The 19,429-nt window shown below is 37.3% G+C and overlaps 2 protein-coding genes and 1 long non-coding RNA gene across 3 annotated transcripts in view; 1 reads left to right on the forward strand and 2 right to left on the reverse strand.

The window, feature by feature from the left end:
- The first annotated feature begins 288 nt into the window (after positions 1-288).
- The window catches only part of LOC140145052 (vacuolar protein sorting-associated protein 45-like), an 88,920-nt gene continuing 69,779 nt past the window's right edge, over positions 289-19,429 (forward strand). Inside the window, 1 exon segment of the mRNA XM_072166839.1 lies at positions 289-461. Within this exon segment, the coding sequence (XP_072022940.1) occupies positions 369-461 (93 nt within the window). The 5' untranslated portion in view covers positions 289-368.
- LOC140145051 (zinc finger MYM-type protein 1-like) lies at positions 12,406-14,212 on the reverse strand. Its single transcript, XM_072166838.1, has 2 exons — positions 13,000-14,212; positions 12,406-12,527 (listed from the first exon to the last, which is right to left on the reverse strand). Exons 1-2 carry the CDS (start codon positions 14,210-14,212, stop codon positions 12,406-12,408), a joined length of 1,335 nt encoding a protein of 444 aa, XP_072022939.1.
- On the reverse strand, positions 15,006-17,818 carry LOC140145050 (uncharacterized). Its single transcript, XR_011857978.1, has 3 exons — positions 17,494-17,818; positions 15,851-16,104; positions 15,006-15,302 (listed from the first exon to the last, which is right to left on the reverse strand). It is a non-coding gene; the product is annotated as an uncharacterized lncRNA (long non-coding RNA).

The following is a 19,429-nucleotide window of genomic DNA, read 5'->3' on the forward strand; positions in this document are numbered from 1 at the left end:
GTGTTTTGTGCGTGAAAATTGTGAATCACCATGATAATTATATTCCCCATATTTTTGGTGTAAAAAAATTATGACTCCCCTATTTTTGGCATATAGATTATAAGCCCCCAGAATATTCATGACCCCCACCCCCATTCTGAAGAAAATGACAGCCCCTAAAGTTGTGTCGTGTTTCGAGGCGCCACAGCACAGCACACGGCGCCAAAGCACCAACCCACCCAAAATGCAATATAAAGTGACTGGAAGTGTAGACAATAATTGACCTCATCAATTTGACCCGTTGACGTATGATCACAAGAAAACAGTAAATATTGGAAGTCGTAAAGCTTCCTTATTTTTATAATTTGTGGCTCATAAACGGCATTACGATGAATGTGATATTAGCGGTAAAGCAGTATATCGCTAAAATGATCGAAGAGAGTGGACCTGGTATGAAGGTCTTGCTCATGGATAAAGATACGGTAGGTCAAATGTTACAAGAACAAGTACTAATTATCTAATAACGTTAACAGGGCTTCCGAATTTGGAACCGATTCTGTCGGGGTGTTTTATTAGACTAAATCCTCCAGTCTCGAATATACGCACGGCCGTTGCACTGTGCTGTATACGAGGACTGAACACCAAACGTGTTCTGGCGTGGAGGACTTTTGAGCTCATTAATAAAACGCGTGCGACTTACAAGCGCTTCAGCGTCGCATGGCGCATTGCCATTTAAGGAAATTTCCGCGGGTAAATTATCTTCCGACTACCCGTGAATAAAACAACTGTTTTTAAAGGAATTTTAATGAATTTTAAACTTGTCTTTTGTATGATAATTGCTTTCTTTCCTGCGATTTATATTCCCTATCAGTATTATATAATAGTATAAATACTGTTTAGTTTTAAATAAGCCTATTGCTTCAGTTATTGTTATATTTTCCTTTCACCATTCTGATTCTGTTTAATACTCTGACTTCTTCAATTTTCACTCGGCCATTATGTCGGTCCGGTTTTAATTGGGCATATTTTTGCTTTGTTTTCTTTAAACTTAGGCCCACGTTCAATTTTGTGGTTCATCATCGTGTGTAACAAATTTCATGCTAAATAAACAGCCCAAACTTGCCGAAGCCGAAGCCGTCGAACATGAAAACAAATAAAGTGCTTGTGTGGCTCCATTGATTTTTGTGTTTTTGTTGTTGTTGTGAACTTGTTGTTTTTTAATTACTTCAAAATGGATGGTAGGCTTGTTTCTTATATTTGCAGTTACAGTGAACAATATTTATAACACAGTCCACGCTTATGCCGCGCCGTGAGAATGTACAGCCGAGTTTTACGGTGCACCCACAGTAAAATAGAAAGTAAAATGAAATGTTTTAAATTCCGGTCGCATAAGTTTTGTAGCGTGATGATGCGACTTGATCTAATATTTTATTGTATTTCATTCATACATACACATTTAATACCGGTACCTGTCAAGACCATGTCAAAATCAGAAAAATGCTCAGCCTTCTTTAACAGTAGATTTTAGAGTTTAAAAAAAAATCATTTGAGTTTGTTTTGATTAAAATGAAAAGAAATTAGAAATATTTGTATTCCCAGGTACATGTACATCATTTGTACATGGTCGTAATTCGGGTTATTTAGGGGGCTGTCATTTTCTTTGAAAGGGGGTGGGTCATGAATATACTGGAGGGTGTCATAGCATTTTTTGACCAAAAATAGGGGGAGGGTTATAATTTTTACACCAAAATTAGGGGGTAATCGGGTTATAGAATTATTAAGGGCTGGTGACCCAAAATTTTCAGCAGCGTCATGCTGAGCAATCTTTTTAACTTACGATCAAAATGTATGCACAATCTATAGTTATATGATTCAAAATTTTGGCGCTCCGCGCACCTTTTACACTAACAGTCAAAATTTTAACACGCTCCACACACTTTCTTCAGCATTTAAGTTTTTTTGCGCGCTTTGTGCCTTGTGGGGGATGTCATTTTCTTCGACAGGGGTGGGGTCATGAATATGTCGGTGACCGGAGCCAATTTTTTTACGACCCCCCCCCCCCCTATCGCGAGCTAAATTTTTTACAACCCCCTATCGCGAGGTCAAAAATTTGTTATGTCTCCCCTTCCGCCTATACAGACTGAAGACAAATTATTCATGGCGGAAGTAAGGCGCGGAGCGTACACAAATTTTAGAGCGGAGTGCGCGAAACGCGTTAAAAATTTTTATCGTAAGTGTAAAGAAGGAACGCGGAGCGCGCAAAAATCTTGAGTCACCAGCCCTTAATAATTCTATAACCCCCTATTTTGGTTGTTAAAAAATTTTGAAAAAATTCTATGACCCCCCCCAGTATATTCATGACCCCCCCTTCTGAAGAAAATGACAGCCCCTTAGTTCCAGTGATGAATAATTTGTAGTCAGTCTGTGTAGGCGGAAGGGGGGCGGGCATAAATATTTTCGACCTGAGATAGGGGGTTGTAAAAATTCAGCCCGCAATAGGGGGGTCATGAAAAAATTTACTCCGGTCACCGACATAATTCATGAGTCATGACCCACCCCCCTTCTGTAGAAAATGACAGCCCCCTAAGGGGGTCATGAATATACTGGAAGGGGGTCATACAATTTTAGACCAAATATAGGGGTTATAGAATTATTGAAGGTTGGTGACTAAAAATATTCGCGCGCTCCGCATGCATTCTTTTAGGGGGTCATAAAAAATTTGCCCGCAATAGGGGGTCATAAAATTTTTACATATTCATGACCCCCTCTGCCGAAGAAAATGACATCCCCCTTATTACGTTTAGCTATCACTGCTAAACAGCAGGGCGTGTCTGGCATTTTGATAGGTTAAATTTAAATTTTGATATTAAATTTCCATAAATAGTTGACTTTCTTTCCATGAAAATAATGGAAAAAATGTCATGGATGCAGCTCATGTCAGCATACTAACGCTCGGGGTGAATATGCTAGGACTTTTAGTATACTACAGTCATGACTTGCTAGTTGTATATTTTAGGCCAACAGGGGCTAGGGCCTAATTATAGTCCAAACCTCATACGGGAGAGGAGAGGACATCATGTTCAACTATAGGCTACAATTGAATTGTTGTCATGTTTTTGCTTACCGTTTTTTCTTTCGTAGGCCTGCAGCTACTAACATGATGACACATTGTATACTCATGCGGTACATGCCATTGGCGGCATTGGTGCTTGTTCAGTCAGATCTCGGCAAATAGTACTCATGTCCATGTCCATGTCACAGTCAGTACACAGTCAATAATAATGATGACATTATTTATTCACATGGACCATGGTAACACTGTCAACATCAGCGTAAAACTCCAGTCCGTGCCAGTACCATGTCCATGAGTATACCTCATGACCCTGGACATGTTGGAAGTTGTAGGCATGCAACAATCCTGGGCAATAATCATGACATCAGGCACAGTAAATAGCAAATCAACTGATTTATCCAGGGTACAACATTCATGACATAATGACATTGACATGCATGCATGGTATTAATGATGGAGAATCTTGCATGGAAGTCTCAGGGTTTTGATCATTGCATGATTGCAGTGACACTGTCGGTTGGTGCGACGATATTGTCAAGTAGCAGTATTCTCTTGCCAAGTCAGATGCTAGGCCTGTCTACAAGTACAAATAATATTAATGTACTGTACAATCAATGTGATGCCGTGTATGCCACTGAGGCCTAGTCAGAAGTAACAGGCTACATTTACGCACGGTCATGACGGTTTGCATGCATGATGCATTGAATTGGAGATGTCCATTTTTGCACGGCAACTTGAGATGCAGACAGACCATAAGAAAGCACACTGCCGTAAGAATGAACTTGTTTTATACTAGAATAGAGCTGATTAAATATGTCGTCACTCAACTGGGCTCAGACCATGCAGACAGTACGTAAAAAACAACCATCATCACCATCATGACATGTAAAAGTCCGGGGTAAAAGTATAGCATGCATGTCATGCATGTGTACACATAATACTGCACACACTGTCACAGCGGCACTCCCGGTAACTATCCACATAAATTCTTCCAAATCGGATTATGTTCAACTCTTTCTTCACTTCCAGTTTGGTCCAAGCGATGTTTGAACACTTGCCGTTCATTATACCTTGTTTATTATTCCACAAATCGGTATATCCTGTTAAATTCCTGTACAAAATTTGTCTTCCACACGGCGCCGTGATTGAATTTCGACATCGGTGTTCAAAATTCCGACGAAATGGCGCTTACGTTGTTTGATCTCCATATATAGACTATAGAAGTCCATATATGGACTATGTATTCCATATATGGACTATATAAGTCCATATATGGATATTTATCGCGCCAAAAAAACGTCGGGCGCATGGAAAAAGTCCTCCATGAAAATGCACGTATCGTTCTCAGGCCTCGAACGAGCCGCCGCCATGTTTGTCCGCCATTTTGCGAGTGAGAGGCCAGGGACTCAGGCTAGGTGTTTTATACCCTATAGCTGGCTCGAGATACTCTAGCTCAAATACAGGTTTACATTTACTATCTTACATTATCTTGCTGTATTTCAGCTAGAGCGCCAGACGACAAACTTCCGGGTTTTTTTTTAGAACAATACTGTTAAAATGTAAAAATTGTAAGGCACTTGAAACTTGATTCTGAGTCTGAGTCTGACTGAGTTTAGCGTCCACCGCCCGCCCCGCGTTATGAATTTTGTGCCGCGTTTGAGATGTAAAATCTGAAAATAATTCATTATTTTGCAAAGTACTACTAAACCAGAAAGAAAACTAGTTCTAAAAAAATTTTAAACCCCTTTTTTTGTATTTGAACCCTTCAAAAACTATAGAAAGCCTTGAGAACTATTAGATGAATCCATCTAAATATTTAGCATTAAAAATATACAGGTTTTTGACCCTAAAAAAAAAAAACCAGATGGACATTGTTGATGTTGTAAATACTAGTAATTTAACTAGGAAAGACCTAGTTTTGACAAATTGGTGCCAAAAAATTATTTCATAATGTTCTGCATGATTGTTATTTTTTGTATAAAATGAGTCAACCCCCCATTTCCTCCTATCCTCAAATGTATACGGAGAGTGAAGAAGTACTTCGGAATACAATTAGTTTGTTTTAAAACTTGAAAAACAAAAAAGCAAGATAATTATACTTTTATAAATGTTTATGTGTGTTTGTGACATTAGATTTAGATTGCGACTGGCGATACCCAATTAGAATGAACAAAAGTGCATAAGCATTGGTAAAAGGCCGCTGATAATGAAACCTTGAAAATAATGAATAATGAAATAGTTGCCTCATTATGAGCTGAAAAAAATGGGACGCTAAACTCAACATCAAGTTTCAATAGCCTAAGATGAAGAAGAAACTCGCCTCGGAGCCCGCCCTACTCATTATTTCATTGTAGGCTACTTATTGCAATTTGCCTCCACACATTATGTACATTTGTAATCAACACAAAGCTTTTGTGAGGATTAGTGAGTGGATAAGAAATCGACAGCGGAGGATACGAAGGACACACCGATTGTTAGTTGTCAATCATGAATTGCCGCAACGTTTTAATATTTTACTGCATGGCATTCCGCAAGCACCGAGATAAATTATGCAGTATTTTTCCAAAGATCATCTCATATGAAGTAAGCTGAATGCGATCTGTACTTTTGTAACATTCCGATCGCTTTTGATCACCTATTATCGGCGAATTTGCTTAAAAACATGTGAGTTCATGTTGTGTAAACATAATTAGCATAGACACAAATGAAATTACGATGCAATACAATGCAATTTGAATGCGCAGCAGATCTATAGAAATAAGGCTGCCCGGTTTTATGCAGAATTAGACCATGTCTGCCTATAGCTAAAATACAGGTTTACATTTTAAATATATCTTTCATATTCTCATTCATCAGGTGACCAAAAATAGTTTCAATTATATCCTTCATTAATATATTCTTGTTCATTTTAAGTATTTCGTGATCCTAGCATCCTCTTAGACTCAAAAAAGCTAAAAGGTCCGTTCATACTACCATCGCATTTGCAATGCGTTGCTTTGCGATGTGTTGTGTTGCCGCACTGCATCGTACTGCATTGCGAATGCGATATCGGGGATCGCAATAAAGTTAAATACATTTAAACTTGGAAATGCGACGAGTTGTGTTGAGTTGCGGTAAAAAGTATTTATCGGCATGGCAAAAGCAACGCATCGCAAATGGGGTGGTAGTATGAATGGCTCTTTTTATGACATTTTTCAGTAGATATCTACGAAAAAAGCTTGTTCCCAAAATTTCAGTTGATTCCGATTTTGCGTTTAGGAGTTATGCATGATTAGGCTAATGAAAGTTGATTCCTTGTTTCCCGTTACCCTACTCCACTCAAAACCAATTGCTGGCCAAATATCTCATTATTTTGAATAAAATGTTGATATCTAACAAACTTTAAGATACCAAAAAATAATTGTGGTTTTAAATATATCATAAATCTCTTTCTGTTGATTTTCAGGGATTTTCTTTGCAGTAGGAGTATGGTATATGGTTAATAATGAATTAATAATGAATGGCCCATTTCACGGTTAGGCGCCACTTTTGGTGAAAAAAACTCTAAATTTTCAAAATGGATTAAATTTCATTTAATGGGGGTTTTCTTTTCCAAATAAGACCAGATTTTCATAAAAATATCATTTCCCAGCTTAAATATCTCTACTTCTTGAAGAAAATTATGATTTATTATCTCATGTTATGTAATTTTTTAACAAATTTGATAAATATTGAGTAGTGAATATTTATACTTTGACTGTCCAATACATATATAATAGATATTTAAAATAAGCGAGTGTGTCATAGGCTCTCTTCTGACCAAATTTGGGCAACTTTTGTTGTGTAATGACAAATTTATGGCCACTTTTTGTTATATTAAAGGGAAATTGACATGAAAAGGTTTACTCAACAATTTTAATAATCAATGAATGACTCTGATATTTCACAGCTTTGAAGGTCATAATATGGGTAATGTTCACAAATAATATCAGCCAGTTTGAAAACACAGGTCAAATTCAAGATTCTGATGTTTGTGCAATTTTGGATGTAACTGATGTCAATGTGAACGGAAATCACACACTGTAAAGCAGAGTATATATCAGAAAATAATGATTCAACGAGTTTTCACACCCCCAGTAATTGGGATATATTGAAACATAGCAGCCTGTGTTAGTGTTTATTTTAAAACATTGTTTACAATTTATAGAAGCGGATGTGACATTTTCAATTGTGAACAGAATATTTCATTATTACAAACAGTTTGCTTGTCAAAATATAAGCTTTAAGCACTTCTAACACATATATTTTGTGAGATTCTATTGAATTGAGCAATGCTAAAATGTTTTTCCTGACCCTTTATATTTTTGACAAGCAAAATGTTTATAATACTGAAATATTCCGTTCACAATTGAAAATGTCACATCCGCTTCTGTAAATTGCATACAAAACTGTCCCCTAAAGACAACGACAAAGCTATGAAATAATCATATATGACATGTGTGAAATAATAAACCTATTTTAGAAAGTCAAATATCATGTTGTTTAAGTATTTTGGCCTAAAAACTACTAATTTTGAGGATGTGACATGTGAACGGAAATTGAAGCTTTTTGAGTCCCCTGTCACAATTAAAGAAGCCATACTGAATTAAAGATTTGTTGTGCCTTTTGATCCCCCACAAACCTGTAATGAAATAACTTCAAACTGGCATCCTAGTCCCATTCCTGTCTTAGTTCTTTGAAGAAACTATTTTGGATGTGACAGGTACCATGGATGTGACACATGTGAACGGAAACTTTGAAATGACATCTGTAAGCTAAGTTGATGAAGGAGTTTTCATTAAATGGTGTCATTAGATAGCTCATAGCAGGAGATTGTTAAAAATCAAGGAGAAATAATTCTGCCACTTATTTGTTAATAAATTATACTATTTGGAAAATTAATCGGATGTGACAAAACTGTGAACAGAATTTGTTGGCAAAAATTCAAAATATCGCTGTATCTACATATTAAGAGCAACAAGTGTAATTTGTTCAACAAATAGTAACAAGACTCTGAACTTTACTAAAACACTCTAGTTTGCCATTCACATAAAGTACAGCCCTCGAATTAAGGATCTGAAGGGGCACGGCAACTTTTTTAGGGCAAGTTGATAATTGCCGTGGATTTTCACTGAAAAGGCAAGGCAGCAGTCAGCACGGCAATTTGTAATATTTCAAAAGGGCATCAAGGCAACTGTTGAAAATTTGAGAAGGGCACCAAGGCAATTTTTCAAAAGCGAATAGATGCATTGCCGTCAGCTGAATTCGACCCCGAATTCGACACCAAAGTAAAATTCGACTCTCAACTTTACACTAAAACTAACCTGATTGCTTAAAAAACCTGTTTTAAAAATAAGCAAGCAATCAAATATCAACAGTTTAATTTACTTAAATTTTGCGATCCCTAGTTCTGAGCTGCAAAACTGACCCGGGAAAACGGACTCGAAACAGCGATAAAACAGCTGTAACTTTGGTAATAATATTGATCAAATTCGCCGGGATAAAAACTATTTCGTGCAAAAAATATCTAGAGATGGGCTTACATGTAAAAGATAAGACGATACCGGAAGGGTATCGCCATCGGTTTGCAATGGGAAGTCAATGTTTGCTAATCGAGAGATTAATTGATTTGCCCAGCGCTCAGATTTTGTTCATGACACGAGGTCGAGGAAGCTTAGCTGTTTAGTTACTAACAGCGTTTCTGATTGGTCGATAGTACGCTGAAGGTGTTTCTCTGACCAATCGAGAAAATGAAGTCATTTCTAGCAACCAGATAATGTATAAAAGCCGATGTGATTGGCTGAATATGTACAGCTTACGTAGGGGTAATGAATATTAATTCACAACAAACTATTGTGTATACTGTGATTGATAGCTGGGTTACGATGCTCAAAATAGCGATCGTGTTCAATATTTTCGATCTAATTTTCCACAATTTTGCAGGGATTTAACCAGTACTTGTTAATGATTTTATAATGAAGGGGCAGGGCTGGCCGGCTAGGGCACCCACGGCAACTTCATTTAGGGGCACGGCAAGGGAGCGCACCACCATTAAACGCGCCCATTGAAATACACGGTAAAAGGCCTACATTTAGATCTCGTTTTGGCACTTGAATTACGTATTTCAACTATAAAGCTTGGTATCAAATTAAAGCTGATCATATGTAGAATATTATTCTGTTAACGGAATATATTGCTAACCACCGACTTTTTTTTTTGTTATTTTGCCGCAAAGAAAAATTGTGCAAATTCAACCCCAAAAAATCACTCAATTTTGGAAACCGGACGTTGTTCAAATTCGCCAGAACTTCAACTCTGAAATAAAATTTTGGGAATTTTTCTCAAATTTGGTCATGTATACACTTGTCGGAAGCAAATGAGCTGAAAATGGGCAAGATTTGACTATACGTCTAGAAAATAAATCTGTAACAAGCTCAAATAAGCGGTGGACTATTTTAACCGAATTTCACTGGTACATAAATCGTGGAGTGATTTGGTGGTGCGCCCTCTTATAAACGTCACATGTTATCAAAATCCAATTTTTTACTTTTTAAAGTAAACTAGAGAAGGTTTCTAGTCATTTCGCAAAATTTCACCTCTCTGCGGCATTCCGTTTGGAAGAAATGACGATCTAAATCTCAGCTCGGAATCACCAAAAGACCGAAATTTCAACACGTTCATCAACATGCTGAGTTTTGCAGAGGTTGGACAGAAAATTGAATGTTTTATGCAAAAAGATACTTTCTAATTTTAATTTTTTAGTCGTGAAAAGTACAAAATGTGTGTATTTATGTTTTGAATATCTTCAATATAGGCCTATTTACATAATTATGTCAAAAGACCCCCCCCCTTCTCTTTTTCTGTCTTCAAAACAAGGCCTACTGATATTGGCAATTTAGGCAAAAATACAAGTTTTATACGTTATTCTGATCTGGTATAAATGTATAACAAAAACGCTCACGGAAGTTGATTTTTCATGCCTTTCTTAACGTCAGAGGCTTGTATTTTTGGATAAATTTTTAAACAAATGTTCCTAAAATTAATCACAAAAGTTATTTAAAGCATTTGCGAATGAAATAAAATGATTTATTAAGACTTTCGCCCTTATTTTATGTCTTTTTTGAACTGAAGCGCGTAAATAGTAACACACCTTGAAAGCCTCTTAAAAGGGAGCGCACCACCATTAAACGCGCCCATTGAAATACACGGTAAAAGGCCTACATTTAGATCTCGTTTTGGCACTTGAATTACGTATTTCAACTATAAAGCTTGGTATCAAATTAAAGCTGATCATATGTAGAATATTATTCTGTTAACGGAATATATTGCTAACCACTGACTTTTTTTGTTATTTTGCCGCAAAGAAAAATTGTGCAAATTCAACCCTAAAAAATCACTCAATTTTGGAAACCGGACGTTGTCCAAATTCGCGCCAGAACTTCAACTCTGAAATAAAATTTTGGGAATTTTTCTCAAATTTGGTCATGTATACACTTGTCGGAAGCAAATGAGCTGAAAATGGGCAAGATTTGACTATACGTTTAGAAAATAAAGCATAACAAGCTCAAATAAGCGGTGGACTATTTTAACCGAATTTCACTGGTACATAAATCGCGGAGTGATTTGGTGGTGCGCCCTCGCAAGTGACTGCCGTCGGTAAAGGACATATTTTGAGGGCATTGCGGCAATGGTGGTGGGCACCCACGGCAATATGCCGTCGGTGCCGTGGGTTAATTCGAGGGCTGGTAAAGTATTAGTTGATCTATTCCACATTGAATAAGGTACATAGATGTGAACGGAAAATGTCACATCCGAATTCAGAAATTTAAATGGTTCTCATGCTAGTTTAACTGACAACTACTACTTTGTTCATGTATGGCTGTATAGTGCAACTTGTTCACTACATAAAAACAACAAAAGCAGCTGGTAGGCTCACAATAGTTAAAAGTGGCAGCATTGGAAAATAAATGTCTGTTTCCAGGTTGCTAATAAAATGTGGTTTTTGACCACTTCTTACCCCTGTGCGCCCTGAAAGATAAAAGCAGAAAGGCCGATTAAGCTAGTGGAGGTAGGCCATACAGAGACAATGAAAAATCACCAACAGTCAATTCTGTAACCCCATTATTTTTTACACACCAGGCCAGATATTTTGAAAATCAAAAAGTGGCGCCTAACCGTGAAATGGGCCGAATACCTACTCACTTCTCTGTCCCGCACTTTTTGATCTGCTCTGATCTCATCCCGTAAAAAAATTGTGAAATTTTTTGATAATAGTTGTACAATCACCTTCATGTGGTTGTAAACTACATCTGTAACTACAAACTGTGATTTATCACATGTATACATGGGTAGTTATTGGTTTACACCTGTAACAGATGCAATAATGAAATGGTATGAAATAATGAATAATGAAAAATGAAATGGTCACCTACACAGTCATGAAAAATTGTGTAACGGGAAACAAGGAATTGACTTTCATTGACCTTATGTGTATTACTCTGCTCCATAGACAATGTGTTGTAATTTCGTTCTGGTATACCATTACCAGAATCAAATTTCACAATATCTTTGCTATTTAAACGAATTGATCTGCAAGAAATTTTTTGTACAAAATGTACATAAACACAGGGCTGTCAACTTTTTTGTTTTGCTTGGCGTGAGACAGAGGCGTACCGGGATTTGCCGAGTCCAATGTTCATTTTGAACCATGATTATTTGAGCCACGGTGCTCGATGATGTGAAAAAGGGGGGGTAGGAACAACAAATTATTCATGACGATGAGTGAGACTCACACCCAATGTATGAGAGTTGACAGCCCTGCACTTAAACATTATGTAGCCAGAGGTTTCCAGTGATATAAAAATCTGAATTTTTTGTGCTTGCAACACATTTTACAGATTTGTATAACAATAGCCCCTTTCAGTGGCGGCTGGTGGGTAAAAAATGCATAGGGGCTAAGTTCGGTGCGTCAGCACCGCATTCGCGCTTGCGCGAACAGGGGGGAGTCTGAGGGGGGATGTGCCCCCTTCAGAATTTGGCGATTTTTGATTTCTGAAAAGCAAATGGTGCAATTTGGAGGACACTTTTAAGCGAAATTTTGATTAAATTTTATACTATATAATTTAATAAAATGATACATAGGTGGATTTTTTTTTACTTCTGAAAGGTAAATTATCGAATTTGGTAGGACCTTTCAAGTGGATTTTTGAGAAAATGTTATAAATTTAAGAATTTCACAAAATTGTTAATACACAACTAAATCGTGATTAAATTTGGCCTACTCACCTCAGCCACCTGAAGTATTCCACATCACAATTTGCATTAGCCTATAAAGTTTAATGATCTTCTTCACCAAGTGCATGTGCATCCTTGTACAAGAACTCGGCTCTTCTATTCTTCAAACGTGCAAATTTGTCAATAACCAGTTCATTGAAGTTGCGAGTGTCCTGTACCAAGTCTTTATGGATTGAAAGCATTGCCAGTGCATTGAGTCTCTCATTGTCCATTGCAGGGTTCGGTTTTTGCCGGCAAAAACCTGTTTTTGCCGACAAAGTGGCAATAACTGGGAAAAACCTGTTTTTTGCCAGTTTTTGCCTGGTTTAAACCGGCAAAAATGGCAAAAACTGGCAAAAACTCATTTATAGTCACTCAAATGTTAACAAGTGCACAGAAAGCTCATAAACAGTAAACATATATCTTTTAATGAATCATTCAACTTATTTTTTGTCTCATCAAGTCCTTAAAATGAAAATATTTGGAATTTGATAAACCACATTTCGGTAAATGAAAATTAAGTTTTCAATGTAATAATTCGTTTTGAGGTCAAAAATCGGAACTTTAAATCACTTTTTTAGTTTTTGCCATTTTGCCGGCAAAAACTGTTTTTGCCAAGCGGTTAAAACCGCGGTTAAAACCATGGTTTTTTCCACCTGCGGCAAAAACCTGCGAACCCTGGTCCATTGTGTTCCTTAGAAAGGTTAGGATGCGCTTTAGAGTAGAGAAACATCTCTCTGATTCAGCTGACGTCAAAGGTGTGGTGACAGTTATTTGTAACAGCTGATATACCTCTGAGAATACATCAGAAAGATTGTTTTCTCTTAGGAAGTCCAGAAGGCTCAGGCAGTTTTTTTTTTCATGAAAGTCTTCACTTTCAGACAGAACTTGCAACTCAGTTGTCAGTTTATTCTTGGATACCATTGGGTAATACTTTGGAACCATATCGAGCTTGTCATTTGGAAAGTTGCTTGCATATAGGACGAAGAATGTAGGGTCCACCAGCTGCAAGGGAATTAAATTTCCCACTGAAGAAAAGCGATCTTCTGCCTGCATGATCATCACGTCACATGCTTCTATGCATGATGCTTTCAGATTTCCCTCTGATGTTCTCCTCCTTTTTGACGTGGAAGGCACCCCCTGATCTGATGGCTGTGACTCACATAGCTCTTTCCTGATTTCAGTTAGTGTTCTTCTGAAACCACTCAGAGCATGGCTCACCATATCCACACTGATATTGCGAGACTGTATGATGCCATACAACACGTCAACATGGGGCATCACTCGATTGAAGAATCGCAAGAAGTACATAAATTGCTCATCTTCAAGCCATTTCAACAAACCAGAAGCCTTGCCAATGGTTTCAAGGTCCCATTGAATGTTCTCTTCTGTGCCCGATTCAGGATTGTAGATGGTAGTCTGTCCAGATTTGATCTCGGTGAGACATTCTACCAGATCTTCCCGGCTTTCATAAACAGTGTTTACAGTTCTACTCTGAAAGTTCCATCTAGTTGCACCAGCCCTTGGAAGTCGGCGTTGACAACTCTTCTTCAGGGCAGCCATCCTCTTTGGAGAACCCTGGAAGAAAAGTGGAAAGGCTGCTAGATTGGCAAAGAACACCCTTATTCCTGAAATCTGCTTAGTACATGCTTGCTCCATCATCAAGTTTAATTGATGAGCATAGCAGTGGATGAAGTGGGCGTGAGGGTATGTCTCTTTCATTTGTGTTTGAACACCTCCATGCGTACCCCTCATTGTCGCAGCTCCATCATAAGTCTGGGAGATCAGTTTCTCCTTGAGATTGTAGCACTGAATTTGTTCTTTGATAAGCTTGGTAATGGCATTGCAGACCTGCCAACTGTCCCGCATTTTGCGGGACAGTCCCGCATTCTCGCATTTCTCGCATTTCCGTCCATTGAAAAAAAATCATTAAAAAACCCAACAAATTGTCCGATATCGTCTGGCATGAAAGAATTGCGGCGGCGCTATACAGGAGGGCGCTGTACAGGAGGGCTCTCGATCATCCCTGTGCACGTAAAAGTGTCAGAGCTATTCGGAAAGAGTAGGGATCACCCCGGTTCTGGTATCTGTACCCCTTCCCCTAGGTTCCAGGGCAGTAGTAGTTGTCTGTACAGTGATAGTAATAGATTAGTTGTGTTTGTGAAATGGTGATATAGATTATACATGTAAAAATCGAAGATCGAAAATTACACTGCCGTTGCAGTGACGCGTGAATTGTCGAAATACACTGCCGTTGCAGTGGTGCGCCTGAAAAATAGGCGGGATTTCCTTGAATTATTATTATTATTATTATATACCTATTTAAATGCATTAAAAATGTGGTGGCGCTATTAAAAGCCTGATTAGCACGTGCTTGCGTGTTAAATTCACGTTGCCCATTGTAATACATTGGATATGTATGAACGTTGCCATTAAAAGGAGGCTATTATTTTCACCTCATCGCTCGGTGCATGGTTCATTGATGCAACATTGTATAACCGATGAATTGCGTATCTTTTTCGGATTGGTGAAGAGGTTATTTTCAGCTTTTCACTGTGTCAATGTTTCCGAATTCGGAAGGTTAAATCGTAATTTCGTTGGAATTTTGGAAGATTTTTTAGTGTCCCGCATTTGGACTTTCAGGGGTTGGCAGGTCTGGCATTGGCTGTTTTGATCTGGGCTTCATGAAACCCAAGAAATCTCTCCTTGATTTCTCCATTTACCAAGTATCTAAGAATGATCACCAGCTGGCACTTGCAGGCAACATCTGTAGTCTCATCTGCTTGTATCGATACAAATGTTGCATTATCAATCTCCCTTTTCACTATATCCAAGTAGACTTCGTACATGACTTGTAGCAACTCATTTTGAATTGTCTTGGAAGTTCCCTTGAAGACAGTCGCATTTTGAAGATGATCCGCGAGAACATTATCCAACTCTGACATGAGCTTTATGAGACCTCTGATAGTCAGGCTCACATCACACACTATAGGTGGCGCTATTCGTCCATAGGGATGTGGAATGTGCCTGTACGGTTCAAAAATGGCTTTACTGTGGGGCTCAATGGAAAAAATTCCTAAAAATTAATTTTGACAACCAAAACCTAAGTGATGTTGACTTATGTTGGTACTGGCATAATAATGGATTCATAAGCTATCACATAGTGCAATCTATGTTCCACCAAGTGGGCGCTCGTTAAAAGCAAAAAAGCAATTTGTGTGCAAATCAAGACCATCCAAAACAGCTTTCTTACAGTAAAGAATAGGAGGTCATCTGGGGTCACATACAGTAGTGTACAATAACTGTACATTGTACATGTGCCTGCTGTCACAATTTCACACACAAAATTTTTGACAATTTGGTGACACTATTTTTGTCTGTAACTTCAAAAGTATATGCACTAGAAACATGATCGACCCCTTATTGTTTAGGTAATTTGATTCTCTTTCAAATGAAAGAACTTTCAGCTAAAAATATTGAACTTCAAAATTTTATGAACATACCTACCTCTGAAGACTCCGGGGTTCCTACTTCCAACTGACTCATCATGGCCTCTAAGAGCTAACTCAAATGCACCACAAAATTTTATGGCATCGATTATCCTAGAGAGAATGTGCCTATTGTTTGCAACCATTTGGTTATGTCTCCTGATAGAATGTCTATAGCCATCATCAAGTTGAGTTCTGATGTCCACTCTTCCAAATAATTGCAGCTTCATACAGGCAGTGATGTGATTTGGACTCCTGTCATGAGCCCTTAACCTCTGGGTAGTTGTAAATTTAGTAACGTATCGAAACGTATGGAAATGGGTGGAAAAGGATGGAAAAGGATGGAAATGGGTAGGAGCGGATGGAAATGGGTAAGAATGGATGGAAATGGGTCAAAATATTCCACCATGGATCGAAATTGATGCAAAGGTACTGCAAAAAAGCATTACAAAATAAACGAAGAAATGTTTTCAAATCACCGGTATGCAAGTAAATGCACGAATTGCTACAGCTCTGAATTGCTTTAAGTTATGCAGTAGCTAATTGCATGGAGGTCAGGGAGAGTGTGGATTGTGACCAGAGGATTTTCACTAAAGCAAAAGTTTGTTTTGGTTAGTGGGTCAAGGTCACCAAGGTCATTGTTTTATGATTTTAGACTTGGAAAAAAAAAAAATGCATGGAGTTTATTTAATGCTAATAAGTAATGTTATTGAGAAAAATTAAGTACAATTATTTATTTAATTGATTAATATCAATAAAAATCAATTTATTTATTCTTAATTAAAGAAGAATTGTTCTTTCATTATTTCCTTCTTGCGTTAATTGATTAATTAAAACAAAATTCTTTTTTCCTTCCATTATTTGAATTTTATTTGCATGAAAAGAAAAAGCAAGAAAAAAGAAATGCAGAAATAGGGAAGATAAGAAAACAAATGAAGACACAAGAAAAGAAAAGAAAAGAAAAGAAAAGAAAAAAAAAAAAAAAATGAAAGACAAAATACAAAATATAAGAAAAAGATACTGAAAAGAAAGAGAAATAAATAAAAAGGTAAGACCAAAAAAAGCAATAAGAATCGAAATTTATTGAGATATAGAGAAAAAATGAGAATGAATTAGAATGAGAAGGTATTATCCCTCCTCCATGAAAGAAAGCCTCCCGAAAGAAAGAAAGAAAGAAAGAAAGAAAGAAAGAAAAAGGAAACGAACGAAAGAAAGAAAGAAAGAAAGAAAGAAAGAAAGGAAGGAAGGACGGAAGGAAGGAAGGAAGGAAGGAAGGAAGGAAGGAAAGAAAGAAAGAAAGAAAGTTAGTTTATTGAATTAAATAATTGAATGAAGTTGAAGAAACTTTATAGTGTTTCCATGCCGCTGAAAGCATGGAGGAAGCTATTGGTATCACGTGTCGCACCTATAGCACTGATGGTGGTGAAGTCTTGAGACGAGCTTTGTATTATTTGACCGACGGGTGAAACACATTTTGATGAATTTTAGCTCTTATTGTACCCATTTTAAGATGTTCGAGTCATATTTTGATTTATTCCGACCCATTTTCATCCTTTTCGATCCGTTCCTATCTTATTTCCATCCATTTCCATCCTTTTCCACCCATTTCCATACGTTTCCATACGTTTCGATACGTTACTAAATTTACAACTACCCCTTAACCTCTCCCCTAAGTGTTTTAAGTCATTGAAGCCAGACTTAGACCAGACTCCTTCCTCTCCAAAAAGTAAGCATGGAAAACAATACAGCAATTTTCTTCCAGCACTACCAGTGAGCCACTTAAATTTCCTAAACCACTCTGCAGAGAAGGTGCGATTCTGCATTTTTCCCTTCTGGGAAATGGAAAAGTTGTCTGGTATGTGTCGTCCCAATCGTTTTATTTCCACCTTTTCCTGTTCATTATGTGCAGAAAATTTATTCTGCAGTAAGTAATCCACTGTGTTCATCATGATGATATTTATTGTACTAGACCAAAGTATGCCTGTAACAATTGTAGCAAACTGGTTCTTATATGCCTAGGCTTAAAATGATGTACTGGTCCCTATATAGGCCTATAATATGCATTAATTGTACAGTTATTATAATCAACATGTGGTCTAAGATTTCTAAGCTATAAAAGTTATCCATATTCTTAGCATCATTATGGCTTCAAAACAACCCAATTATACCAAGAGCAGCAAAAGAATTGGGGATTCAGCAAAGATCAGATTACAAGGATTTTCCCATTTCTTGTGAATGACTCATCCGTGCATGGCTTAATAAAAAACCCTTTAAAAAGGGATGTACCGGGACAGGAATGATTTCATGTGAAGATTAAATAATCCTTCTGAAAGATGCTTGTAATGTGTAATATTTGACAGGCGAGACATGGTTTTAAAATGACAGTTGTGATTCAAGGATGTACATCTAATTGATTGGCCTTGGTTGGATGCTTGCAATTAAACATATGGGGTAATCTCTAATAATTATGTGATATTGTTGGCTGGCAAAATAGGGAGATTTTGGATGGTGGGAAGTACTGGTTTATTGGTGGTAGGGCCTATTGGTGAAAAGGATTATTCCTTGTTGACGCTAATTCACATGTCCTGCTACTCAAATATTATTATCACCGGGTTTGGATGGCATGAGTAGGAAGCAGACACTGTTAGGGTACAAACACCCCTACACATATACCCCACATACATGGATTGCTAAATGGTCTTGTGGCCTAAAAAACAACCGACGTTCGCACCTTAGGGCCTATAGTAGGCCTATAGATTAATTCATTCATAGCTCTTTTTGTTTTTTGAGAATTTAAGCATACAAAGTAACAAGCAAAATTTCGAGAAATATTATTTTTCAAAACTGAACCCAAAAATAGCACCTTTAAAGCCAAGAATTGAATGTTTACTGATAATATTCTTAGTAACAAAATTCAATCATTACTTAGGACATATGCCCTAAAGCTTCATTCTAGTTGTGACATATTTGTCATCATAAAAATAGACCCAAATATTTGAAGGTGATGTGTGCATCAATAGCTTTTGGTCATCATCGTGTTACCAGGAAATGTACATATTTCCAATATTCAATGATCTTGCTTATTTATTAATAGGCCTACAGGTCTTCGATGTGAGGATTCAACTTTTACCATGTTTACTGCATGTTGCATGGTCAAACATGTTACATGTAGTTGAAAATTATCCAACACATAGGCCTATTAAGATAACAGACCACCACAGACAGACCACTAGGAACATGAATAGAGTAAGATGTGTAAATTAAATATGTCATCATAACTCAGCAGGTAGCTCTCACCAGAGATATTGGATCACATACCATACAACACACTGAGATACTGAACTCACACAAAGCATGTATGGTACCGGTGTGTCTGCCCACATGATCCCATAGCCTGCCAAGATAAGTGTTCTAGTGAAGAGAACCAGCAAAACTTCCTAGTCTAGATTCAGAACAATTATTTTCCTAAAACATATACCTATTTTACCTTACCATGCAAAATCAACACGATATTTCTGATATCCATTCAACCACAAGTTATATGTTTACACATTACAAGCATAAATCATCATCAAAACAACTTGATTCAGGTACGTGC

The sequence above is a fragment of the Amphiura filiformis genome, unplaced genomic scaffold, assembly GCF_039555335.1.
Source record: "Amphiura filiformis unplaced genomic scaffold, Afil_fr2py scaffold_122, whole genome shotgun sequence".
In the NCBI taxonomy this organism is placed as follows: domain Eukaryota; kingdom Metazoa; phylum Echinodermata; class Ophiuroidea; order Amphilepidida; family Amphiuridae; genus Amphiura; species Amphiura filiformis.